Here is a 27927-nt window from a genome sequence, read left to right as displayed (position 1 = left end):
ATGTAACAGTTGCGTAAAGTTGCTGCAGAACTTTGAACTTTCACAAAGAATTTGCAAGTTTTTTTAATAAAAGATACGGGGCCTCCTGATGTGAAAAGAGACTGGCACTCTTAATTTATCAGGCGCATGTGTATTGGATTGCTCAGGCTGTGGCTCGTAAAAGAACTAATTCCCGTGCGCATTTAGTCAGGCGCTTGCAAAGCGCCTTGGGTCTTTAAACTGTTATAATCGAATGATTGGGTTTTAACAGGCACCTTGGAACTGTGGTTTCGCTGAGAGCTGCAAAAAAGTAAAAATGACACGGCAAAACCACACAGGAGAACATTCTAGGTTGTTGCGAAGTAGCGTCACAATGTAGAATGAAAGGCAAAGGGCGCAGCAATTCGAGCCTAGCTCCAGAAAATCCACGCACATGGCAATTGCAAATTGATTGCAGTAAGTGAAATATAGCAGAAGCCGAGTCAATTGATAGCATAGAAACCATTTGATGACTTGACTACCAAATTGTAACAGAAGACCACAAACCAGGAACACGAAAATTTAGTAAGAGGCGAATGTATTTAGGAAGGAAATGGCACGGTATCCAGCGCTCGCACTTGAGCATGCAGTCAGCCATTAAATCGTTGGTTCACTGTGTCATGCCACTTTATTTTTTTACCTGCCACCACGTAGCAGTGTATTTGATGGGGAACACTAAGTCAACTACAACTTACAACTTAACGCCTCTTTAGGCAGAACATTGTCGAACACCAAAGAAAAATACAGCGTTGAATGAGCTGTGCCTAGAGAGCTACCCAGCAAGCCTTGAAGATAAAATCTTGGTTGCAGATTACAACTGTTCAAACAAGTAAACGATCTAAGGTAGCTAAACAAACAAAACAAAGAAAGTAAGCGACGACATGTGCAGCTGGCATGCAATTCTTCTTAAGTGTGCTAAGTAGAGTACCATCTGAAGAGTGCTATACGTGAGAACGCTGCGTAAAGAATCTAGTACCGTATCGTCCAATACTGTCCGCAATATCGCGAACTGTTGTTTTTGGTTTGTTTTTTGACAGAAGTAAGAACTCGAGACTTAATCCCGTGCAATGACAACACCGTTTTTTTTTTATTTCACAGTGCAAAAACGATGTCGGCGCACAAGCAAGAAGCTTCAGCGACTTGCGCACTTATCCTTGCATCTGCAACGATGCAGTGCTGCGCCCTCCTTCGCGAATCGGGGAGCTATCTGCAACTGACGGCATTGAGAGGTCATGAGCTATTGGGGGCACGCGTCAGCGGCATAAAACGAAGACCTCGGTTTTAGGGCGGGGTGGAGGCCGTGGAATCTTCGGCTGAGCAAGGAAATAAAGGAAAAACAAAATTCATATCGAACTCAAATGCGGCAGAGAAACTATACGAATGAAGTGGAGATCGAACTTAAGGGAACCACTTAGAAGCCTGCTTTCACCTAATAATACTCAGTTTAAAGTGGTTTGCAGTTCGTCAGACAATAGAGCTAAAGTAATAATGGCAGACTCCTCCGGCCGGCACAGCAACAGGGTTCCAAACGGACCAGAGGAGGCGAGGAGTGCACTTAAGCGGTGGGCCGCGGAGTCTCTCGTTAAAGTGGACATGACTTGCACAAAAGAATCTCATCTTATGGCTAGCTCTCAGTGTTCTCTTAAATGCTAGTTAAAAAAATGTCTACAGATATTTCTTTGTTTGTTTGCTTGTTTTATGGCTGTTTTTACCTAGCAGGTTGTGCAGGAATAAAAGCAGGCAGAGTTATTCATGCAGGTGCTGTGCCTGGAAGGTGACACGTAGATGCTTCATCTATGTGCATTTATGAAGCGTGCTTGCGCTTCACGAATACAGTGTATTTGAGTCTCCTGTACGTATCCCTCCGGAAGCAGTTGGATGTTCTTGTTGCATTTTTAAAGCAGATGCAGTTGCAAATTTGTGTACTTAGCACACATAAGCTGATAACACTGAGCTGATGCATCGAGACGGGCAGCCATTGAGCCCAGTTGCTTCAACACGCTCCTACAGCTTCCGAGCCTCCAATCATTTTTGTAAGAATGCGAGCAGTGCTCTTGGCATCAGTTAAACTTTCCGCTGACGTAAAACGGCGCCAGCGTATAGGACACATTGGCGGCCCTGTTACAGTTACTGGACGAGCGCCTCTGGCAACTGATATACACAGCTCATCACAGAACTTAATTTTAAGTACCATGTCAAAGTAGCAAAATCACAACAGTTATCGCGTCGACAAAAAAAAATTTGAAGTTAAAAGTGTCTAGAATTCCTTACGGACACGCCACAAAAAAAGAGCGAATGGCAGCGCGTATAGAGGGAAAAGGGTTGGCTCCAGGTTTGAGGGAAGTCTTCTTCGAATTCATTATTTTTTTTGTTTACTTAAACAGGTTTCACAGAATGTTTCATTGAGTTGTGCGCATCTTTGTTATTTCTTTCAAACGAATATGGTCACTTACATCTTTCTGTTCAGGTGCCTTGATGTCCATGTTAATATGGTGATAGATCGCTTTTGGCGTCACCAACCTTGGCATGCACGGCTTAGCAGTCCGATTCGCACTAATCCCATGATTACACCCGACAATCGGCCACTGGTGCCAGGTTTTGCATTTTGCAAATAGGGAAGCATTTTCTGTGGACGAGCGCTATTTATCGTGATCTGCTTATATTATTCTCTTCGGTGAACTGCGGATTAAGCTTAGCGCGAGCGGGTCGCCCTTCAGCGAGGCTAAACTCGGCGGTACTCGTGAAAGCGCGCTGGCAACTGCTGCGATGTTGTCAGTACGCTAATCGGGAAGCTTGCGCTAACCGATCTTAACGCGATCATGCGGAGGAAACCTATCTTCCTTAGGTGACTCACGCAGCACCAAGACAAGCGCTAAGAAAAACAGGTTGCTTATATTTCCCACATATAAGGTAGTTGCTACATCGGAAAGATGGCATGAAGTTAGTAGACCCCAAAGTACAAGGTAACTGGTAATCTACATGAAATAATGAAATAAATAACGAATTAAACCGTGTAAAGCCTATGTTAGAAGGATAGAAGTTGCGCGCACATAAGGAAAGTCGTGCTATGCTAAGTTTGCATTGGAGACACTCACACCTTACACAGAAATTTTCACTAACGAAATAAAACTAACCTACCTGTCAAGCATTCGAAAAGAGGGTCACTGTAAGCCAGATTTCAATTTCATGCTCAAAATTAGAACGACTACGATGAATGCAGCTTACTGTATTTAACAAGAATTGCACTTTACTGCATTCGAGCTTACTTTTAGGTAAAAACGCAGCGGTAGACTTGTCATGTATCTCTTGATTCCAGAAGAAAAAACTTTAAAATAACTGTGGCTTTTAATTCTTTATTTCTGTTTTGAAACATACATATCTAACATCGGGTTTGGCGTGTGATAACCTTATTTTCTTACGTCCCATAAAGCCCAATAGAACAGAAAATATGCTCAAATTGGAGAACGAGAGAGCGTGGTGTTTTTTACACGCATCTGGTGAAGCGTGCTGCAGACTTAAAGCCTCTTGGACAAAGGCTCGCCAGACACGAAATGCAAGAAATTAAAACACTGAGTGGCCACCGTACAATAAAAAAAAAGCAGTGCTCGAGGCTGGTGCAAACACAGGGGCAGATGGAGCACAAAACCGCAAGTGCCGTGCCGGTTACAGATAAGCAGCGCTGTAATCGGCGCTGCTCATGCATTATTATTACGCAGCATTCTCTGTAAACGCGAACTTTGTCATCCCATTTCCTACACCTCTCTCATTCCATCTTTCTCGCCATAAATTCCTTCCTCACGCAGAGTAGCATGTCAGCGGATTTAAATGCCGGCTAAATTCTCTGTTCACCAAAGACAGAGCCTCTCCGTCTTTCTCTCTACTCGGTTGCAAAAGTTTGTGGAAATTTTGCCAACATACAAAGCCGAAACATGATGCTCTACTTATATCCGCCTTTCTGTTATTAATATCATTTGTATACAAGTTATGGGCGAAACTCTAGTAACAGTCCTAGCAGAACTGAGACTTTTCACTGTTAGAGCTCGCTTAGACCCTTCGCCGGCGGTCGGTTGGCTGTTCTGTCTACTCATGACCTTCATATGCTCCCTCAGACGATGAGTTCGGAGGAAAGTAACTTTAATAATTCGCTTACTGTCGCATTTGCGTCGTTCAATTCGTTACCCGTTGTTTATCGTAGTCCTCTTTGATGTCGATGTAGTTGCGTCCGCGTGGCGTCTTGTGGTTCATGCCTCGCGCCGCCTTCGCAGTTTTCGTGTGGACCGCCAATTGACTATCTTTTGCACTTGGCCCTGCACTCGCCATGAACCTTGCGGTGCCTTCATTCATTGTGTCATGGTGCCCTTATGGTGCCTTCATTATCGTTGAATGGGTCGCGCTGTAGCAACGAAACGACATAAAACACCTCTTAGTGGCTTTCTCGAATACAAACTTGAAATTCTTAGTGTGCCCCGATTTGCTGTGACCACCTGTGATTAGCAGTTGTGGGCGCGAAGCAAAGTAGCCGCGTATCCGTTTGAACAAATAAAATAGGCAGCAGTGACGCAGCTCATAAACCACATTTTTGGAAGCCGTGGTTGCACGTGAGGTGGAGCATCGTTTTGGGAACGTTGCTGAGGGAGGCACGAACTGCAAGAGTGCGTGAAGTTCACGCAGGTCTGGCGAGATTTGGGCGTTGGTTCAAGGTGTGCAGTTAGAGTTAACATACGTGATTTCTTTATTGTCGTTGCTTTCGACTCGAGATCCGCGTGTTCAGATCTTTATGTGATGCAAAGTTTGTGTCGTGTTCAGTTATTAGTGAAAATATTTGGGCTTCGGCAGTAGTATTACCTCTGTGCACACAATAGTTTTTGCGGTTTCTTAATAATCGGTGTACCGAGACTTCACTCTACACCATTCCACGGCTGTCAAGACAGCTGGTTTTGAACTATGCGGAAAGTGTGCAAGAGCTTAGTACACAAACTCCCTGGAGTTCTAAAAACAATTGCCACCAGCAGTGCAGCTCAGAAAACAGGCGTAAACAGTCGACAGCCTTTTCTTAATTTATTTTTCATTGTCTTCGAGCTGAACACTCCAGCACCGGCAGCTGGCAATAAAAAAAAAGACCTTGACAGGCAGCATCGGCTTGGCAGCATCGGCTTAAGAAACGTTCAAAAGAAATGAGGAAAGTAAAGAGGTCGAAAGGGGAGGGCGAATAGAGAAAAAGTTTTGTGACTAAGAGAACCCCGCTGTGCACGCACCTGCCTTCCGCGCTCTGTCGATGCATTGAAGTTGGGCTGCATTGACGATGATGTCAAAAATATTGGCTGCAGGATCAGTCCCACCGGCACTGGTACTAGGGAATATTATTTATGAAATCAACGCGCACTCCTCAAAGCGCGCATTCAGTACTCATAAGTAAGAGAGGGATTCCGTTTCGTTGACAATTATCTCGTTTTAATCGTCTGTCACCTTGAAGCTTACAACGTAGATAACTATCATGGTCTTTCCTTTTATGTTCCTGCAGCACTGTACCAAACCTACAAAGATCCTGTTAATGGCCCCGCTAAATTCCTTGACGTGATCTCGCAATGTATTTTCGGCCATGTCTCTGTCTTTCCAACCCAGATGAGATAAGCCATTTTACCGTACAGCTCCATTCAAAACTGGTATACCAAGGAATTGTCCTTTCTTGCATCAAAAGTGCCCGCACGATGTCTCCTCTATAAGACTGAACGCATCTCTTAACATCAGTTAGATAGGCATGTCCCTTCAGGCCACCCACCACACGTTCAATTCACGGTTTCGGAGTGGTATCCAAAAAAGTGGGAACATTCCGAAATATTATCTCAGTCCAGCTTGTGATTGAAAAATCTCTAGGTCATTACAGTGCACTTTCATGTCGTTTTACCTAATCGGAAAAAAAGCTCGTAAAAAAGTCTGGGTAAAAGTTGTCTTTGCAGCTTGTTAATGGTTGGCAACCTTCAGCGTCAGTATGAATAAACTAAAAAAAAAAGTGTCAGAGTGCTCAGAATGCATTTCAAAACATTGTAGGGTATCAGGACATCCTGGTGTATTCGCCTGTCTTGCAGTGACTTTTGTACTGGACAAATCGGTCGCAGTTTGAAAGACAAGCTCAGGAATCATTCCAAGGTTGTTAAGAACGGTGATTCCCGCAACCTAGCTGCTGGCACACCTGCTATTTAGTATCTTCGTTTGAAAAGTGCCAAATTAGTGTGATAAATAAAGAGAAGCTTAAATGGGTGCAGAATCAAAACTTACAACGAAAACAAATAATATTATTTGTTTTATGCGCATAAGGACATGCCTTCTAGCAAGTTTCACAAGCAGGCACCGAGTGGAACATTATTTTAAATTGATTTTGCATCTTGTCAGAGCGGCTTTCTTGAAGCAGCCGCGTTGGCTCACTGGTTATGGCGCTCGGTTGCTGATCAGAAATACGCGTGTTCGGTCCTGGCCGCTGCAGTCAAAATTCGATGGGAGCAAAATTCTATACGGGCGCGAACTGTACGATGTATGTGCACGTTAAATAACCCCAGGTGGTCGATATTTGAGAAACCCTTCCCTACGGCGCCTCTACTAGCTTGAGTTGCTTTGCGACGTTAAACCCCCGTAAACTCAAACTCAAATATTCTCCAGACCAGAAAGCAAGGAGCTTGTGATGGCAGCTGCGTGAGCGTTCCTTTTGTTTCAACCTCAGAAAAAGAATATATTTTTTATTCCTGCTTCGTAATGTTTTTTTCTGTCTTCCCAATTGCTCAAAGCGTGTGCTTATGCAATGCGCGGTTTTAGCTACACTCTCTTTATATCCTATTTGCTCCTGAGTACTTCAACTATGCCGTTCCAAATGAACGTCTGCTGTAAGCATCCTGGTGCTAACTTTCCTTCTTTTTATGTCCGTGTGCAGTTGTGCTGCTTCAGTATCAAGGTTTAGCTGCATGCAGGCAATCAAAGATGAATGCGTTGCGGCTATTCGTCTCACAAAGGGAGCGAAGGGGGTGCAATGTCTTCTGATCTTTTAATCTGCTTATGCTTTTTTTATCCTTGTGGGACAACAAAATTTGGCTGGGCGTGATCATTTTGTAACTTATACGCTCTGGTCACGTAAGTGCAGCGGCAAAAAGCGGGCAATACCTCTTTACAATTTCGATGCGTATGTGCTTGTTTGAGACACCCACATTTAATTTAGCAACACAACAAAAATTTGTGCTGTTCAGCTAATCATTAAAATTTTAACGCTTGGCTGTGACTCCGCATGTAAGTTTCTGCCAAACTTGTGAACATTGTTGAAAAAAACTCAACTGCTGTAAAACACATGACAAACAAGAAGTGAGAAGTGGAGAGAACGCGCGTAGTTGTTTTTTTTTCGTTTCTTAACTCTTATCTGTTGTATTATAAAACAGGGCGATGTGTTGCACTGAACCAAAGGAAAAGCATGCACGGAAGTCATCAACACTTTTCGAAATGCTGGTGTAAGGCCTTGAAGTCACGCCTGAAAATCTCGTTTAGTAATCAGCAAGATATACCCGCGGCTCTCTTATATATTTCTTGCTTTTTTCATGATAATATATGCCTCCAACAATCCCGATACCTAGCTACAGTATCTTGTTATGACAAGTGTACCATGAGACACGGTGTGTGTTTTGCTTTGCGTGCCGCAGTCTGCAAGTTTCCTTTTTCCTGCAGTAAAGTTTATTTCGGTCACAAGGGTCGGTTTGGTAATGAGTGTAAACAGCAAGCTTCTTTTGTGCTTTCCTGTTTTTAAATATGCCTCAGACAATAATTTCGATAGATCACTCCGAGATGTTTCCCTGAAACTGCAAACTAGTCTACAATCGAATTTCTTCTCAGACGCTGACAGCCAAGCTACATCACAGCAGCGGTACAGCAGAGACGTGAGAGGTCAGTTTTGGAAACGTGAGGGATGACAAAAAACTGCATTATAATCGCTGTTACCTCACATTAATTCAGAACAACGCTTCGGCAAGAAAAAACCAACGTACCTACGATTTTACTGCAGTTTTTTTTTTCATGCCTGACATGTCATACGCCCACATTTGACGTCTAATCCACTGTTCCGTTATAGAAACCCAGAAGGAATCAGAAAAATTATTCAGTCAAAATCGATTTATCCGTAGTAGTTAAATGCCACGGGGTGGCATATGCATATTAATGCTTTAACACTCATTACAGCGCAGAAACTGAGCGAAGAAAATTATGTGCCTACAGATGTTTTCACAATTTGGTTCTTAGCGCAGCCATAATTATAGTGGCATCGGCTAGCAGCGTTTTGATTGGCGGATTGCAAATAGGCATCTACTGCGCATGCTCAGCACAGTCCAACACGCACGCACACTGAGTCAAGCTGCAAACAGTGAAGAAATCCATACTGATTTAGCGTTCGCCGAAAAGAGAACTTTAGAAACCTGCCATCCACTGGAAATTGTATCTGTACTGAGTCTTACACTGACTGAAGAAAAAAAAAATAGAGGGCTGCCGCTGCCTTCAACTTTTCAGTCTAAAATTTTACACGGCCACTAGGCTCACTTCACCGAAAATTGCTACAAATATGTGTCAAAAAGACAGAAAGCAATTATGTAAGCAACGAGCGAGAGGTGAGATTTCTAGAGATAACGGAGCGTTATGACAGCTCCTTTTTTTGTATCGATAGCTACATTACGGTAGCATTTCTAGCCTTCAGCTTGGCGGTGGCACGTCACTGTGGCGGCCGCACGTGGATGATCACGTGTTTGGTCACCTGGTGCGGAGCAGCTGCTGCTGCCAGCGGCGCGGCGCGCCGGCGAAACCAAGCTGCAACAGCTTTGCGTATGCGCTGTGTCAAGTGGGACGAAGAAGAAGGAACGGCCAGCGATACAGAGCGGCGAAAGACTGACTTTGCAACTCAACTGAGCAAGTTCCACATGGCCAGCTGTAGCTATCGCGTCACTCCAGCCTTAACCAGAGCTAAACCACCACCATTTTTTTTACTGTTGCTGGGTTTTTGCTTGTGCTGCTCTTTTGGTTCGTTTGGTATCATTTTCATTCAAAAGAAAGCCACTTGTGAGTCAAAGCAAAATGCGTGTTGTGCTTTCCTTGACAATGAAACAGCACCAATTAGTTCAGCTTGCCGCTAAACTTGTGAGCAGCCGTCTGGAATCACAAATGGTAAATTTTAAGTCACTACACAATGTCGCTAAATTAATTGTATTTTTGAAATAACGAATCCTCTTTGCTTTAGTAAGTCGATGTTCATGCAAAATTAGTTATCATTGGTCAAACGTTCTCGTTATGTTTAAAGAACCTTTCTAAAACCAGACCAGAAATTGATATTGTGCTGATCTTCGTTATCGAATCTTTTTTCAGCCATCTGTATTTCTATATAGCTTTCTTTGTCTGATCTTCATAAAAGGCTGCCATAGCTGCAACAGAGTTGTGCAGTTTGTTACTTTATTTGCCTTACTGCTTCAAACTTTACGTTCTGTTTTACTGCCTGCAAAGAATTTGTAAACAAGCGATGAGCTAAGGTCGGGTTTCACATATGCTGAATGTTGGGACGTGGAATGACTGTAGCGTATCTCACTTGGCGTAATTGCAAGTCATCAGAGTCGCTAATGAGCCGCAGCGTAAGGGACGTGCTTTGAATCTGTTCGCTATTTTTGTGCAATTGCTGGCAAGCCTCATGACTGAGATGTGCGCGAGATTCATACAGAAAATGTGTAATTCACTGCAAACGCACCAGATGGCTGTAGAGTACCTGCTCTCTCATTACTTTTCAGAGCTTGTATCGAGGCACCGCACAGCTTGGGAAAATAAAAGCGCGCAGCATTCCCTGCGGTTGCTTTCAGAAGTCACCTATGTATGTCACCTTATGGAAAGCTAATATCGGGCATCAGGAGACGTTAAAGAGAGATTTGCATGGTCCAGAAGATTCTGTTCCTTAGGAATAAAAAATAAAACGCGTCCTTTACTGCTCCACTCCGCGGTTATCGTAAAAAATTAATTTCAACGACACTTAACTGCATTAATAGCGCGTTTACAATGCATTCGCAATATGAGCCTTCTAGCGCTATGTAGTGATTTGTGTAGCTGCGAAGTTTCTGGCAGCATTCGAATTTTTGTCAGAAAAATTTGCCGCTTCTCTCTACCGTTCTGCTTAAGCCGCTGCCGACTAACGTGGCCGCTTCTTTTCTTGGTCACCACTTCACGCTTTTGTCAATGGGCTTCAGCTACTGCTACTAGACGACTTTGACACTGCTCTTCAATCTCTAAGGAACTTTCCCGATGCATCGCTTCAGCAGTCTTCTGCTCCCGATTCTTTGTCGTGGAAGAAGAAGCACTTGAAGAAGGTGCAGGAATAATCGGGTCACATTATAGTTTAAACTCTAATCCCCCACTGTGGGTATGTGCCACTACAACAGACGACAGCAACAACTCTTACACCGCACGAGGCATAATATTGAGTGGTCACGAAACTTCATTCTTCTTCTAAGTCATCCTTTCATTTTTAGTACTCATTTTTCCTAGTCATTTACCGTTATTTTTTTTTCTTTAACACTCATCGTCATTTTTATTTTCCTTACTCATTCCTAGTCATTTTTAGAAGAGCCCCATACCGGCCGCTCTGTCTTCACCCTGGCAAGTGGAAAGGAGTATTTACTCTCTCCACTTTTCTACCTGCAAACTGTGGCATATGGCAGTTTGGGTCTATCATGTGCCCATCCTTACATACGCCCATACCGGCGGGGGCTCATAATACGGTTTTTAATAGTCGCGCATCAATTTTTTTATACATGGAGTGTTTTTTACGGCGGTATGTCGGTGATCTTCGAACCGGACGGCACGCGCTGGACGCCCGGCGTCGAGAAAAACGCTCGCCGCCACCGATCTTGAATAGCCAGTATTTGACGCGCGCCGTCTGCCGAAACCGGAAACTAGGGCTGACACGACAATTAACAACGCCGACAGCCCGCTTTTCCGGTTTGACTGCTTGTGCCTGTCGCTGTCATCATGGCCGCCATGGACGGTGAGCTACGCAGTGATCTTGGCTTGAAATTTTCATTAGCGTTAAAACAAGCCCTTCAACAAGCATCAAGAGCCCCCTTTTTTAGAGAACACCCCAAGCAGTGCAGGTAATCGGCCCAGTATTGGGCACATATTGGCAGAGGCCTCTCCTACAAATTACCAGAGCGAAACCGTCCATTTTCAATATTGGGCTGATTACTGGTACTGCTTGGGACGACTTAATTTTGTATTTAAATGCTTGTGTTTCCTGCCTGAAGCGAAAAGTTTCGAAGGAAACCACGCCGCTGGTATCCGTGGCTGACCGGACATACCAAGGTTCACGACTACATGCATGTGAGAGCGCTACCTTATTGATACATACATGCACGCGCGCTAAAATTGGCACAGTGGTGTGGAAGTGAGCACGTACTTCAGTGATTATAACGGTCAGCATTGGTTCGAAGGAACTCCTCGATCAGTGCTATTTGCAACTTGTTGATCACATTTACTTTCGCCAAGAGGGGCGCAGAGGAGCGCCGCCACTCCTTTGCTCCGTGTATCTCCAGTCCGGGCGTCGCGTCGCCGTGACGTTCCCTGCGCTAAAACATCATCAGAATGAACGTCGCATGTATCTCAGCGTTCAACGGAAACCAAGCAAAGCAGATGTTTGAGCCCGGAATCGAACCTTAGCTGAACAAGTAGATTTCCAGAGCACAGCAGTATTGTTTTTACTGTTAATTGCTCACCGCCACCTAGTGAAGAAAGGTAGTTACCTCCCCACGGACAGGAGTCTACATGTGCAGTTGACGAAGCATGCGACGACACACATAAACGGGCTCCTGCCATGTGCCCGTAGCATTTTTACGAATGGACCCTTGATGACTTCGCTGGACGGCTACACCGAAGCCTTAAGATTCGCGCGGGTGCCCGTAGAAAGGGGACCTTGGATATATAGAAATGCTTACCCTCGTCTTCTCTCGCCTGGCCAGGCAATGGGCGAAGAAGTTGAGGGATCACCAGTGCACGCGCACACTCGGCAATATATCGCCCATCTCACGAATCTCTCTCCTTACCTTGTCTCAAGCGGTTTTGCTCATGCGGTCACCCAGCATGACCTTGTAACTATACGAACTCGTACTGTGATATTTCGGTTTTACATGAAGATTTCATCGTTTCAAGATGATTATATGAAAGCTATTCGAGAATATATTTACAGAAGCGTCTTAGTTGCAAGCCCTTGACGGTATATCGTAACGCGAAAGATGATTTACGATGAGTGCTCTACCTGCGCAGGTGCTGCTTAAGATTTTTTGTATTGTTTTACTCGGCAAGTGCTATTTCATTACAGCTTCCTTTTCTAGTTTTAATCATTTAGAAAAGTCATACGCCTCAACTTCGTAACAAGATGTTATATTTCGTCACCGATCATCACCGCTTTCCATGCGTAACTACGCAGCTTTGGTTAGAGATCTGGAGACCAGTGTGTCAGAACAATAGCTTACCAGGAGTACTGTGGGACGGCTTGTGGGGTCTAACATTCCAAAAAAAACGGCACAAAGAAAATGATAAGCACCGCAGTAGAGGGTCAAAGATTAGTTCGACCACTTGGTGTTCATTACACCCGCAGGCATCACGCAACACAGGGGCGATTTTGCATTTCTGCTGCTGCTAAATCCGGCTGCTGGCGTCAAGATACAGTATTGTAATCTTCGTCTTAGCGGCTGAACAACATAGTCATTACGGCATCGCGGCGGGCGCGTTCGAAGAATATTCTGCCACATAAAATAGTCCGCGAATTTGACCACGTCCGAGTTTCGCACGTAATGCAAATGTAAAATGTAAAATAATGTAAAATAAGTGCACTGTTGATGTTTGTAATTAGGAGAAAGACGCCAATAATTAAATATTGTTTTGCCCTCCATTCTTTAAAACATACGTGCAAAACAACAATGTCTGTGTCAATGGTTTTCTGAAATATTTGAGAAATCCAGACTCTGATAGTCAGCTGTGTCACACTATGCCCACGTTCAGTCAAAGAAATTCAACCTAAGTTTTGCTGTGCGACATAAAATTGCACATGTTATTTACATTCTAGGGATTTCTCTTGAACACGTTCTCGTATTTCATACACTTTAGGTTTATTTATAAATGGCGCAGAATTCTTGCCTTAACATATTGGCTTTTGGCTCAACTCGGCTTTTAGTAGTCGTACCGCGAAGATAGTTTTCAATGCTGTTCCGGAAGCAAATTACGGGGATTTGTAGCATCTGGGACTAGCGAAAAGGCAATGTACCTCAAAGAAACGAAGGAAAACTAGAAATATAGCCGAAAACATAAAAATAATGAAGCAGACAGTAAACATGCCAGAACGGCGCCGGTAAATTATTCTGGTTATGAAGAGTACAGCGCGGATCCAGTGCTTCAGGAGGCCGCACAGATAAGGAAAGTTATTGAAATGTCGAGTATCCCTTTACTTTCTTGTGGTTCCAGAGGTATTCGTTTGGTTGATGATAACTTTAGAAGAATGCTTCCCGGTGTGCAAAGTGCGATACTTTATTCGAAGGCGCAGAACGTGCTTCAGAATGCGTGACACTCCATCCATCAAGACGCAGTGTAGTACGCGTCACAGCTGCGTCAAACCGAGCATAGGCGGGGGCCGAAGCGTCCTTGTTTTCAGGATAAAAAGGCAGCAGGTGGTAAGTGAAGAATCTGGGCATCGGGAGCAAGAACGGGAGTGCAGTGTGCAGTGATGCGTAACAGGAGCACAGAGCCGTTTTTATCTTTTAAAACGGCCATAAAAGGGCCTTGATTAGACGCACATTGATTACTCACGTTCCTTAGAAAGTCTGCTCAGCGATTGTATATGGTGACTGGCTAAGTGCAATCTGCGGGGCGCAAAAATAGCGTGCGGCCCGTCATCTCCGCACGATGATCGTAATGGTTGTTCACAGTTCTGTTATATTGTTAATATTGTTTTTGCAAATCGTTTTTTAAAGGAAAGCTGTTAAGCACCTATTCCTCTGTTTCACAGCGCAACAGAGGGGTGGTGGCCATGCAAACCACCAGGAGTGTAGTTACCGTGGAAGAAGGAGAGTATCACGAGATCGGAGGAATCTCCAACCAGCGAGTGGTTTCCATGGAGAAAACGAGGGTATGAAGAGCGAGAAATTATGCGTAACGGGAAGACGCTCACCACGGGAACCAGCTGAAGAGTGTTTAGCGTTGAAGGAGGAGGGCATGACGATATCGGAGGTAAACGTAACCGGTGGCTGGTTACCCCTGAAACCATCCGAAGGGTGGTTACCTTAGAAGGAGGAGGGTATGGTGAGTTTGAGAAGTGCACAACCAGATGGTGGTTACCGTGGAAGGAGTAGAAAGCAGCAGTTCACCCATGTGCCGGACTAATCTCGCGCGTTTCAGATGGACGCTGGAAAAAAAAAATAACGAATCCAAGCTAAGTTTGGCTATCTCCTCTCTTTAGTGAGCACGTTAACTTGTCCCACGGAGCGGTCACATCAGCCAGCCAGTGTTTCTTGCTTTTTTTTACCGGTCGTCGTAATTATTATTGGCAGCGGACTGAATATCGAACAATGTCAACAATAGTTCTTAGGCGCAAAAAAGGACAAGACACATAGGGTAGGTGACAGGACGAAGCGCCAACTTCCAACTGATTTTATTGCATGCGTGAAACGTACTTAAATAGCTTGTCGTCACATGTGCAGATGGGTCACCTAAAGCTCAAGTACAACTTGATAAGGCGCGCTCCAGGAATTTCTTTTCACAGTCGTACAATACTATCGATGTGTCACTTACGCACAGGTCGCCTTTCTTTTTGATTAAAAACGCTTCTATCAACTCCCTAGCATTAGTATTCCAGCTTTTGCCCAGAATGCGCACATCAGTGAAGCAAGGCTCACAATTGCAGGACGGGCACTTACTAAGGTGCTTAGTTAGATGTGTGCCTTCCTTTTTCTGCTCTACGTTTCTCTCATGTTCCCTCGTTCGCTCATTCAGGCACCTGCCAGTCTGGCCTATGTAGGAGTGCCCGCAAGACAGGGGGATTTCGTAGACCACCCCTTCAGCACATTTTACGAACGGTCTCCTGTGCTTTGTTCCGCAGCCTCGTTCCTTGTTGTTCTCTTTATCAGTACGGGAGCAAAGGCCACCTAGCTTTCTCGGTGCCGAAAAGGCGAGCCGTACAGCATGGCGGCTGGCAACCTTTTTCAAATTATGGGCCACACGATGCACGTATGGCACCACCACTGGTCTTAACTCTTCTCGAGGGACCTCTGGCCTAGCTCTACCAGTACCATTCTTTGTCTTGTTTAGGAGACATTCAACCACCGCAGTCACGAGCGAACGGGGGAACCCGGCTGCAAAAAGCCTAGCCAATTGGTTATAAAAACTGTCCCGTATTTTGTGAGGGCATGACTTTTTGAGAGCGGATTCAAGGCAAAGCGAAGCAATCCCGCGTTTAACAAGTTTGGAATGGCAGGAGTCAAAAGGTAGCAGCTGCTTCTTTGCACGCGGAAAGTAAGACCAACAGACCCGATCACCACAGAACTAAATTTTCAAGTCTAAAAACTGTAATGAATCATGAGCAGGTAGTTCGTGTGGGAACTCCAGACCTTTTCTATGCTCTCTAAAGGCAGATAAAACACTGTCCACCGTTTTCTTAAGGTTGTAAAAACCTTCTATAGTTAAAACAATCATAAAATCATCAACATACCTAAATACTTTAAAAACCTTGTCAATGGGTAAAACTTGCTGCAGAGCTTGGTCAGTATGAGATAAAAAGATGTAACATAGCACCGGTGCCACACAGGACCCAATGCATATGCCTGATTTCTGCAGAAAAAAACTGCTGGTCAAAAGTGATAAAAGTAGATTCCAGGTAAAACTGTAATAAGGTTAAAAAGTCATCTAAGGAAATACCGGCTGAGTTCTGAAAAGAAATCGGGTCATTTTCCTCAATACATTCCCTAACAGCGGAGAACAAGGGGCCATGAGGGACTGAATAGAACAAATCTACAACATCTACTGAAAAAGCACTCCCAACATCAGGGTTGGTTTCAAAAAATTCACAAATATCATTTGACCGTTTTGCCAAAAAGGACCATTTACATGCAGCTTGGACAGGTGCTTAGTCAAATACATGCTAAGATTTTTCTGCCACGTGCGTTTTTCGGTTACGATAGTTCTAAACGGCATGCTTTGCTTGTGAGTTTTGACAGAAAAGAAAACTTTGAGCGCGCTCTTTTTGCTATCTCTAATCTGGTTAGTAAGGGTGCTCAACCCCAGACCATCACACAAGGCCATCGAGGCCGATTTCACTTTTGTAGATTTTTTAGATATTGGAACGAAATTCTTTCTAACCACTTGAGTTGTTCTCGCTGAGTAGTCATCGTCCGAGATAACTACAAATCCGCCCTCCTTATCTGCTTGTAGTAGACGCAGTTGATTTCTTCTGCAGTACGACACAATGGCTTCCGTCGACATTCCCTTGTTTCTTGTGGTGTCCGGATAACCCGACTTTAGAAGGGATTCAACCCTTACTAACCAGATTAGAGAACCAAAACCAACTAGCCCAGCAGCAAGTGCTCTTAGAATGTCAACAAATAGTGATAGACCCTAAGAGGGTCTGACGCGATTAACTGCGCAAACAAGTTGAATTTTTAGGAAGGTGCTTTTAGCTTTTATGCTTTTCGATCTTACTCCGTTCCCGCTTATAGATTCTCTGAATGTTTTGCCCAATAATATCAGTTTTATATTGGCTGGCTTTCATGGCCAGCAAATACTTACATGTTTTTAGATTTTCTTGCATTTGCTGCATAGGGGGGACATCGTGCAGGGGCGGAAGTGAAGTGGCCAGCCAACTACCGCTAGGAGTGTGAGGTGGGGAGGTGTTTGGTGCTTCTGGAGGGCATCTCAATTTCGCACTGCCATTTCTAATTAGATTTCCCACCGCTTGTTTGTTTCCCTGGTGTGTGGGCTTCTATTAAATGGGGGCCTTGAGGATGAAGGGCGTCGGTAGGCTGGCGGTGTATGGCGCTTCCGGAGGATAGAGTTGGGTGGATGGAGGACGTGCAGGGAAGGAGCAGGTGGACCGAGGGTGACGACAGAGGTGAGTGGCTTCAATCACACATACTGGCGCTTTCGCGGAGTGAAAATGGCGCTGCTCATGAATTAAAATGAGAAGATATTCAAAGAGTAGCTGACTAACAGTTTTCGCTTCTACTGGCATATAAGGACGCGTAGAACAATGAAGCAATGGTGCGGGAATATGGCTTTTAAGCACCGACAGGAGAGCATGAGCTGCCAGAGGAGCCGTTGCAGAGTGATTCGCATTACTTTATAGTACATGGAAATTTGTAACGCACATTTGATAACGCGCCTAGAACGTGGAAGACCCAGCCATAGCTACTTCCCGTCTCATGATCTGGAGGAACCTCTTTGCGATCTATAGGCTCAGAAAGCGGTTTTTAATAAACAAAATAACGACACTTCGAACGTGGCTATGTGCGAGTCGACACTTTCAATTTATCAAGATGCATGTGCGGTTATATCATTGGCATAGGTAACACTGGCTGAGACCGTGGCTATTCTGGGAAGTTTGGGATTTGAGCACTGCAGAAGCCAGAGTGTCTTGATCAATTCTGTGGAAGTTTGCACCGGGTGCTTTACTTACGATAACAGGCTTTTAACGTTAAGAGGGCGCTTTTTTGGGCATAGCACTGTCAGTGGTGTAGCGCATCAGTATACAGTTAAGACGAACTGACTAGAATTCTGGTTAAGTAATATTTGCGCGAATCTTTGCATTGTTTCTTTGTTCTTTCTTCAAAGCTGCCGGCACGCTGCTTTATCGCTTTGTTTGCGATGCAAGACGCGACCGGATCTATCTCAATTGATCCCAGCCAGGAGGAGCTGATTCTACGTTGTTCCGGAATGTTCTAGTAACTTTCCATGCTTTATCTGGAAAGTTCGCTCTCAGCTTGAATTTATGCAGGGTCGAGAGCGGCGAAACAACTTATCGAAAGCACATGCATTCTTTTTCGTGGCCGTACTTTCTTCACTGTAAGAGTCGTAAGTAGTGTTTTAATTTGACGCTACTTATCTATATCGCATCTTGAGTTGTGAATCAACAGACTTAAGGGGTTGCGGATTTCGGAACAATTATATTGAAAGAATTATTTTCCCTACGGCGAAGAGCCTGATAGATTTTTACCTTTCCTTTGTAACTGTTCAAAATAGAAAAACAAATCTGCAATCTGCTGCATAAACACATTGCTCGAACTATAAACTCACCGGCGTCATTAATTATTAATTACACTATTTATTTATGTATATATTCATTTATTTATTTGTTTATTTATTTATTTCACAAATACTGCCAAGCTTCGCTGAAGGCCTTAGGCACCAGAACATCATCCGCAGAAAAAAATCAAACAATTGACCTCATATACTGCAGCACGTTTTATATTTTCAGTCACCTGGCGGGAATTTGTCGAATCTGTGCCGAATAGTGGCCGCTTGCGGGCTACAGGAAAAATGCACACCTTCTGAAACGGTTAATCCTTAGATGACTCCGTTGGTGCAGTTGAACACACATGTACAATTTTTGAGACACTTTAATTACCACTTGGAAACACTTGGAAACTAAAATTACTATTATTAAACAGATCAGAAGAAATGGTTTATGACTTATTATTTGAAGGGTTTTTTTGTATTAAGAGCGCCAAAAAACTTCATTATGTTTAAATGCATAGCTAAGAATTTGATCACAAAGAGAGCAAATCTTAAATGGTGGTTTCTGTAAAAGTGCAATTTTTATTCAACTGCACTAAGAGTAGTTTGCTCAAATGTTTCTTTTCCGCTCAGAGCAAATTTCAGAAACGGCGCTTTCGGAGTCGCGAGTGTCTTGCTCGGTAGAACCGCGGGGTATTATGAGAAATTCAGGCATATGTGGGAAATATGGTTTAATATACAAGAAGTGTCATCGTCGCTAGAAATAAATCCAGCTATTTCTTGTCGACGACGGTCGCGAGGTGGTAGCTCTTGAATTTCTAGACTAGAAAAGGAGTTCCTGCAAAAAAAGAAAACAGCAAATACATGAGTGCTTCTCATTAATTTGTAAATGTATATTTGTCAGCTTAATATTGCTATCTATGATGCGCGAAAAGTTGTCGCCAGTGTGAGGTGGCACACTGTATGCTAATAAATGACAACATTCAATAAAAGGTTTGCTTCCTGCTTGAGTTACGCAAAACCATGCAGTCTATTTTTCGAAATACTGTTTGCTAAAATTACACCAGTTTTTTTGGTGAAATCAGTTCGGCATTTTTTTACCATACTCAACACGGGACCATCTATCCGAGTATGTATTCGCACGATCTATACCTCTTTTTCACACCTGCTGTCCGTCACTAAGCAAGCTCTACCTGACCACCCGTACAACTCCCTTTTCACACCCTGCTATGCACCAAGGAATACTTACATTTCTTCTTTCGAAGCAGAGTGGCGTAGTCGAAGGGTGTGCCCAGGCCATAGCCGTAGTTGAGACCGTAAGCGCCAAGACCGTGACCGAAGTCGTAGTGGCCAACACCGTAGCCGAGGGCGCCAACGCCATAACCGTAAACTGGAGCGCCTTCGGCTAAGGTGGCAAAAGCTGGGGCGTGGTGCACAGTGGTGGTGGAAACGGCAGGGGCAGCGTGAACAGCCGTGACAGCTGGGGTGGCAGCGGCAATAGCTGGAGTGGCGTGGTAAGTGGTGGTGGATACACCTGGTGCCGTGGCAACAGTGGCTACTGGAGCAGCAGCAACGGTGGAAACAGCTGGGGTAGCGTGATAAGTAATGGTGGAGACCTTAGAGACGGATGGAGCGGCGTAGGCGGCAACAGCCGGAGCGGCGGCAACGACGGGAGCAGACTGGTAGATCCTAGAAAATGCGGGAGCTGACTGGTACACCCTGGTGATAGCTGGGGCAGTTGCATAGATGGAAGGGATCCTGGAGACGACTGGGGCCGCGTAGGCGGTGACAGCCGGTGCGGCGTGGTAAGTGGTGGTGGAGACAGCTGGCGCCGTGGCAACCGTGGCGACTGGAGCAGCAGCCACTGTGCTAACAGCTGGCGCGGCGTGGTAAGTGGCTGTGGAGACAGCTGGCGCCGTGGAAACAGTGGCTACTGGAGCAGCAGGAACGGTGGCAACAGCTGGGGCGGCGTGGTAAGTGGTGGTGGACACCTTAGAGACAGACGGAGCGACGTAGGTGGCAACAGCCGGAGCTGCAGCAATCACTGGGGCACTCTGGTAGAACCTACCAAAGGCTGGAGCTGATTGGTATACCCTCGTGATAGCTGGAGCAGCTGCGTAAACCGCTGGAATCTTGGCGACGGTTGGAGCCGCGTAGGTGGTGACAGCCGGGGCGGCGTGGTAAGTGGTGGTAGAGACAGCTGGCGTCGCGGAAACAGTGGCTACTGGAGCAGCAACTGTGGCAACAGCTGGTGTGGCGTGGTAGGTGGTGGTGGTAGAAACCTTAGAGACAGCCGGAGAGGCGTAGGCGGCAACAGCCGGAGCGGCAGCCACCACCGGAGCGGAGTGGTAGATCCTAGAAAAGGCTGGTGATGACTGGTACACCCTAGTTATAGCAGGAGCGGTTGCGTAGGTGGCCGGAATCTTGGCAATGGCTGGTGCCGCGTAAGTCGTGACGGCTGGGGCGGCGGCCACAACTGGAGCAGGCTGGTAGACCCTGGTCACGGCTGGGGTGGCGTGGTATGTGGTAGTGGCAACCTTTGAGACGGATGGAGCTGCGTAGGTGGTAACAGCCGGAGCGGCAGCAACAACTGGAGTGGAGTGGTAGATCCTGGAAAAGGCTGGTGCTGACTGGTAGACCCGGGTGATAGCAGGAGCGGCTGCGTAGGTGGCCGGTATCTTCGCAATAGCTGGAGCCGCGTAAGTCGTGACGGCCGGGGGTACGGCCACAACTGGAGCTGACTGGTACACCCTGGTCACTGCGGGGGTAGCGTGGTAGGTGGTAGTGGCAACCTTAGAGACGGCTGGAGCGGCGTAGGTGGTAACAGCCGGAGCGGCAGCAACCACTGGAGGAGAGTGGTAGATCCTGGAAAAGGCTGGTGCTGACTGGTAGACCCTGGTGATAGCAGGGGCGGCTGCGTAGGTGGCCGGAATCTTGGCAATAGCTGGAGCCGCGTAAGTCGTGACGGCTGGGGCGGCGGCCACAACTGGAGCTGACTGGTACACCCTGGTAACTGCTGGGGTAGCGTGGTAGGTGGTAGTGGCAACCTTAGAGACGGCTGGAGCGGCGTAGGTGGTAACAGCTGGAGTGGCAGCAACCACTGGAGGAGAGTGGTAGATCCTGGAAAAGGCTGGTGCTGACTGGTAGACTCTGGTGATAGCAGGAGCGGCTGCGTAGGTGGCCGGAATCTTGGAAATGGCCGGAGCCGCGTAAGTCGTAACGGCTGGGCCGGTGGCCAGAACTGGTGCAGACTGGTAGACCCTGGTCACGGCTGGGGCTGCGTGGTAGGTGGTAGTGGAGACCTTAGAGATGGCTGGGGCGGCGTAAGTGGCAACAGCCGGAGCGGCAGCAACCACTGGAGCAGACTGGTAGACCCTAGTAAAGGCCGGGGCAGACTGGTACACTCTGGTGATAGCTGGGGTTGCGGAGTAGGTAGTGGCAACCTTGGCGGCTGCTGGAGCCGTATAGGTAGTGACAGCAGGGGCGGCAGCCACAACTGGAGCAGACTGGTACACCCTTGTCACTGCTGGGGCTGCGTGGTAGGTTGTGGTAGCGACCTTAGAGACAGCTGGAGCGGCGTAGCTGGTAATAGCTGGAGCGGCCGCAACCACTGGAGCAGACTGGTAGACCCTCGTCAGGGCAGGGGCCGTCTGGTACACCCTGGTGACGGCTGGGGCTGCTGCGTAAGTAGTTGCAACCTTTGCTATGGCTGGAGCCGTATAGGCTGTAACAGCCGGGGCGGTGGCCACAACTGGAGCTGACTGGTACACCCTGGTCACGGCTGGGGCCGCGTGGTAGGTGGTGGTGGCAAGCTTAGAGATAGCTGGAGCCGAGTAAGAGGTTACAGCTGGGGCGGCAGCCACAACTGGAGCAGACTGATATATCCTGGTCACGGCTGGGGCAGATTGGTAGACTCTTGTGACAGCTGGGGCTGTGGTGTATGTTGTGGCAACCTTAGCTACAGCTGGAGCCGCATACGTGGTGAAGGCAGGGGCAGCAGACACGACTGGGGCAGACTGATAAACTCTGGTCACAGCTGGAGCAGCGTGGTAGGTGGTGGCTACCTTGGCCGCAGCTGGGGCAGCCGCCACAATGGGAGCAGATTGATAAACTTTCGTCAAAACAGGAGCAGCCTGGTAGGTGGTGACACGGGAAACGGCTGGGGCAGCCGCGATGGTAGCGACTGGAGCAGTCGAGTATGTGGCAACAGCGGGGGCAGTGTGATAGGTCGTAGCAACTTTAGCCACCGCTGGGGCCGCAGCATAGGCAACTGCTGGAGCAGCGGCGTAGGTGGCGACGGCTGGAGCAGCGTGAACAGCAGTCACGGCTGGAGCAGCGTGGTAGGAAGTGGAGATTGTACGGCTTACGGCTGGGGTAGCGACAGCGTAGCTGGCAGTTGGGGCATAGCTCAATCCATGACCAATGCCAAAACCGGTCAGGCCGGAGTAGCCAATGCCATGACTCAGGGCATAACCACTGTAGCCGAGGCCGTAGCCATCAGGGACGTAGCCAGCGATGGCGCTGGCGGCCAATGCCAGCAGTACACAAGCGCGGACCTACGGGCAAGCGCAAGATAATAAATAAAATTTTTTCAGCAACAGCGCATAAATATTTCAAAGGGCCGTAGCAGTGAGAGAGCATTGTCCAGAATAGACAGCATGACTACTGGTGACAACTGTGCTCATTTTTGTAGTTGGTATACAGTTTTAAGGCTTCTCGTCTTTCTTTGTGCATTTCGGTACTTTGTGTTTATTCATGAGACGTCAGTGCAAGGCTAAGTGAGGACAGGTGAAGATGGTCATTCGGACGAACATATTGTGTTTAACAATCCAAATTAGTCTAACTTTACTGAAGTTTGTTAAGGCTATTTAATTGGACGGGTATAAAATGTTTGCTGTGCTGAAACATTTGTCGCCGGGTAACGAATCTGTGCGGAAAAAAAGATCAGTGTTCAGCGCTAGTAAAGTTTTTAGAACAATAAGCTCTTTTTTATACATTTGGCTCTTACGTCTCTGTTTTTATGTAGCTTATTGACAAAAAAATAAGCAAACATGGCTGTATGATTCCTGCAAAAGCCAGAGACATGCGGAATAAGTCCACCTGCAGCGTGTAAATGACTGACTGATCATACTTTTCATAAATTGTGCCTTCGTTTAAAGACACGGGCTCCTGACATTTAATTGATTGTTGTACCCATTGCTCGCAATCTCATTCTTTCTTAGATATTTTCTGTTTTGTTATATATGTTTCTGGCTTGCTGCCGGACGTGAATGTGTGCAGCACTTTCAGGGTGTAAGGCATAAACGCCCCTTGTTAAGTTCCTGACGTGTATACTGCATTTTTTTCCTTAAATTAGTAACATAGATTTTTAGCAAGAATATACTAGATGAGTTATTATCTTCTGCTTTATTTTTCTCAGTACATTAACCCTCCGCATTCTCTTTTCATTTAACTTACATATGATGGATATCACTGGCACCCACATGCTTAAAGGAAATTTGAGAACGTAGCGACAACAGAATAACGAAATCCGTCATGAAGACCACGAGCCAAAACCTTGTCGTTATTACTCTATGTGCCAGCTCGGTCACGTATAACAATGAAGCACTGTTCCGTCTTAGGTTTAATCTCCGGGCACTCACCATTTCTTTTGTTGGCAGAGCCGTGGAGAGAACCAGGTCCTGCTGAAGGGGTGCGACACTTTTGCCGTCGTTTTATACCGCTTCTTGGCGTAAAGGAAAGAACCGCACCGGGAGGGCGAGTCTTCTGACATGAATTTTCGCGAACGCTCTCGGGTACGTAAGCAACACATGCGCCCTACGCAGACTGCGTGCTTAACGGACCAGCATCCGGTTAGAAGGTTTATCCCGCACTGTGATCGATTCAAAACGGCCTGCTAAGAGACTTCCAATCCTTAAGCAACGCTAGTCAGCGCAATGAATGGAAAGATGCGCACGCCCTTAACTCCAGTTTTTTTCTCTTCATTGATTCAAGGTCATCGGCGCTAACATTCTGTAGCTGGCGTTGAATTGCCTTCGTTTTTTTATACATGTGGCAGCTAAAAGGCGTTTTTTTTCCTCCCATTCAAGTGCCTAGCTTTATAATTTCTCCTGCACTCGCATGACGCTTTCGGAATGAGCCTCCGCTGACACTGTAGGCGGAAAGAAGATATTACAGTGTGAGACAGAATGCCCGAAACACGATTTTAATCGGTCCTTACAGGAAAACTGCTCACGCACACACGCGGATGCACGCTTCACACTCTCCCTGCACTCCATTTTTCGCAAGCAGTAGTCAGTGCCTGTCTATCCTAGGCCAATGGACCAAGCCTTGGTTCAGGCATGCGCAGATTTTTCTCCGTAATACTCCACCGGTTCATTTAAGGAATGTGCGATGCCCTTTGTTCGCCTAAGCTCGTTCGTGGCTGAGGGTGTACAGGCATTCCTCGAACTTTGTGAGGAAAAACATCCTGCTTAGAGGCCGGTCAAACATTCCAGCGGTTTTAAGAATGTTGATAAAAGATGTGCACGCTTGTAGGGTGTGTTCATGGCCGGCAAAAATTTCTCTCTGCAGATTGAAATGTCCAGAGTCACATGCTGGATGCCAGACATAGCCCGTATAATCAACTAGTCCATGTGCATTTCGCGAACGTGCTTTTTCATGATTTATGATGGTGCTGCAGTAACGCTCGAATCTCCCGTTTATTGTTTTATTTTCTTCAATACTACAGCCTTTCATCCTCCATAGCGCATGGGCCGAAGGAATTGATTTCCTTCTGCTGTGCGGCAACTAGTGGGAGATTAATTTAACCTGCTTGCGTAGATTGGAATCCCCGAGCTATTATTTAAAGTTCGATTGAATACAAAGCTGAACCCCATATATTCTGTACATAATTAAATGGGTGTTACTGGTGTACATCTGCTCGTTCGTTCTGAAAATATTTGAAAAAAAAACTCTTTCTTAAAACCTTTAAGAGCTGAGAAGCATGAGAAGAGTCCTGACCCCTTTCGATACTAAGCTGCCCCAAAATACAGTTTGGAAAGGTGTCCATGGCATGCAAGGCAATGCTGTTCAAATACTTATATTAACGGCATTTTGGTAAGCAGTTTCGAACGGGCCTATTGAAGTGAAATTAATTCGCCTCTGATTCCTTCGCCCATAATGAAAAGGGTTACACAAATAGGAAAATACTAAGGTTTCATTTGATTTGTCAATGAAGCAACCTAAGTAAAACATTCGCACTCATATGCTCGAACGGCTTTCGTGCCGTATGATCATACTAATTCTTCGTGCATGGCAGCTCATTTTTTTGCGTTAAATATTCGATCAAATGGCAAAGTCAAAATTTGTATTTTCGGTAATATACATACATGATCGGAATTTACACGGAAGTGTTAGGTTTCCGGGACGCAGTCCGCACCCAGCGTTTCCCCAAACAAAGCGCTAATAAATTATACCCACCCCCCTCTGCCACCCCGTTAAGCAAAAATGAAAAATTATTTAGATATTCAATGACTTTTCTATGTACTGTTGCCAAATGCTACCCCAGACGCCATCTTTTTGCTTTGAGATTTGTGGACCACATCACATTAAAAATGTTATTCGTTTATATTTCAAACCACAAAATGTAGCGTTGATGAAGGGACCATGCCACTTGACTGAACGAGTTTCCATTACTGGCAATGTGGTTGCATCTTTCAATACCAGTTTGCTGTGATTGCTTGATATGCAGGATATGCTCGCGCGAAGTTTGCCTCAAGACGGCGTGTTATTCTACGCACGCTAGGTTAGCGACTGCACCCAAGCAAATTGTCCTAAAGGTATTAAAGAATTCGTGGCATGTTTCTTCGCGAAGATAAGAGCCTGTATACTCTGTATTGTTCCAGTTCTTCCGCTCCTGAGAAATCTGAAGTAGGCTGGCCCCCCGGTCACGCTTTTCATTGTGCTACATTCCACATCAGGACAAATACAAGTTCCGACTACTGAAAATTACTTGATGAGCTTCCTTTATTTCACTGTGCGTAAGTAAGTTTGTCTGTGGTTCACAGGGTTCATATTCTTCAAATAAATGAAAGGGAGGTGGGGCGTTTTATATTATATGAAGGCGATTTTTTTTGCGTCCGCGTTTGATTTTATTTCATTATCTCGTTCGGGACGCTTCTAATTCTTCTTTGATGCTCTTCCTTCTCACTGGCTACTGTTCTATTCAGATTCGTTATGATTAATGTCGCTGGCTTTCTACTGAATGGTTCCTGCTTCTGAAATATCTTCCTACCACTCTGTGAAGCACTTCATCGCAATTAGCACGTCGCGTTGCAAGTCACTTCGAATTCAACTGACACAAATAAAGTGGATACCAGTATCCATGTCACTTTCTAAAAAGAAAACATGAATCAATTCTGATATAATGTGTATGGGCTGTGACACATGCGTAACTAGGCACGTGCCTACTCACTCATTGGCTTGATTACTCATCCATGGCACAATTTGCCATGCCACATCAGCCTTCAGGAATAATATGTTTAACTGACTTTAATAGAGACATTTTTACAACATATTAATCGACTCTAGCAGCGCATGCAGGAAAGCAACTAAGCGACGGTCCATTATAAGAAACTTTAAGAAATGACAATGCGCTTTAGGAGCACTCTACATATGCAGAGTTTATGCAGGCATCTTCACCAAGCCAGCATACCTTTAAATGTTCCTAATTTGCTAAAACCAATTGGCTAACATCCAAATATTAAATAAAGTGCGATATTTTTAAATGTAAAATCTGCAGAGAAAACCTAGAGTTGCGCAATTGCTTTGCAGGCACATTGGAGTTGTTTCAATGTTTAGAGCCTAAAGATTAACCTGCGAGGTTGAAATATTATCAGTTGACTTCGATCCTGAGCAATACAAAAAAAAAAATCGCAGTTGTTGTACCCTCACGTGCGCGATAGCTTGATTGTGGTATGAAGGCAACAGACGACCACACTTAATTCCGCCTCCCCAAAAGCCATATCAGAAAACTCAAACATCAAAACACGCTTTAAAAACCCGAAAAGAGAGTGAAGGGCGGGTTTGGTGCGGTGCTTCTAATATACGTGAGACAATAGAGAAAACAATTTAGCCTTATTGCATTACAGCTCTGTACACCAACGAAAAAACTTTATTTTTGACGCCAGGCACACCGGTGTTGTGATAGCTACACAAGGTCATTGGGGTTTTCATGGCCTAAAGCTTCGTTTGTCTCAAATTCTCATTCTCCTCTTCACATGAGAGGATCGCGCCAGAATAAACTTTTTGGATAGCGCTGGTGTCTATCTCCGTCGTAGCTTCCTGCTCCAGCAAACATGTGGTGTCTACACTACTGATGCGCCACACGTATCGCGCAGTTCTCATCGCTCAGCGTCCGGGTACAGTGCCAGACTTACCCAAACCACACGCGAAATCTTGAAAGCGGCCTATAGGGAAGGCTTTTTTTTTGCCTGGCTAATTTTTTTCTCCGAAAGAAGCCCTATCGGTTGTCCACATCGCTGAGGGGACTCGCATTGCGCCTGCAAGAGTTATTTGCAATCTAATCGGTGTTAGCAGCTCGGAATAGAAACGAGATGAAAGATAAAGCTGCCGATGTGCCTAGGGGTCGTCTACAGATGCACAGCG

At 45.7% G+C, this 27927-nt stretch overlaps 1 protein-coding gene across 1 annotated transcript; it reads right to left on the bottom strand.

Moving 5' to 3' along the window:
- Window positions 1–18972: 18972 nt before the first annotated feature.
- Window positions 18973–23979, bottom strand: LOC144121381 (uncharacterized). Its single transcript, XM_077654577.1, has 3 exons — window positions 23922–23979; window positions 19529–22835; window positions 18973–19117 (listed from the first exon to the last, which is right to left on the bottom strand). Coding segments are annotated over exons 1-3 (3312 nt in total). The 5' UTR covers window positions 23925–23979; the 3' UTR covers window positions 18973–19115.
- Window positions 23980–27927: the final 3948 nt, after the last annotated feature.

Source organism: Amblyomma americanum, chromosome 2 (genome assembly GCF_052857255.1).
Source record: "Amblyomma americanum isolate KBUSLIRL-KWMA chromosome 2, ASM5285725v1, whole genome shotgun sequence".
Classification (NCBI taxonomy): domain Eukaryota; kingdom Metazoa; phylum Arthropoda; class Arachnida; order Ixodida; family Ixodidae; genus Amblyomma; species Amblyomma americanum.
The sequence above is the reverse complement of the archived record's forward strand: the minus strand, read 5'-3'. Positions and strand labels throughout refer to the sequence as shown.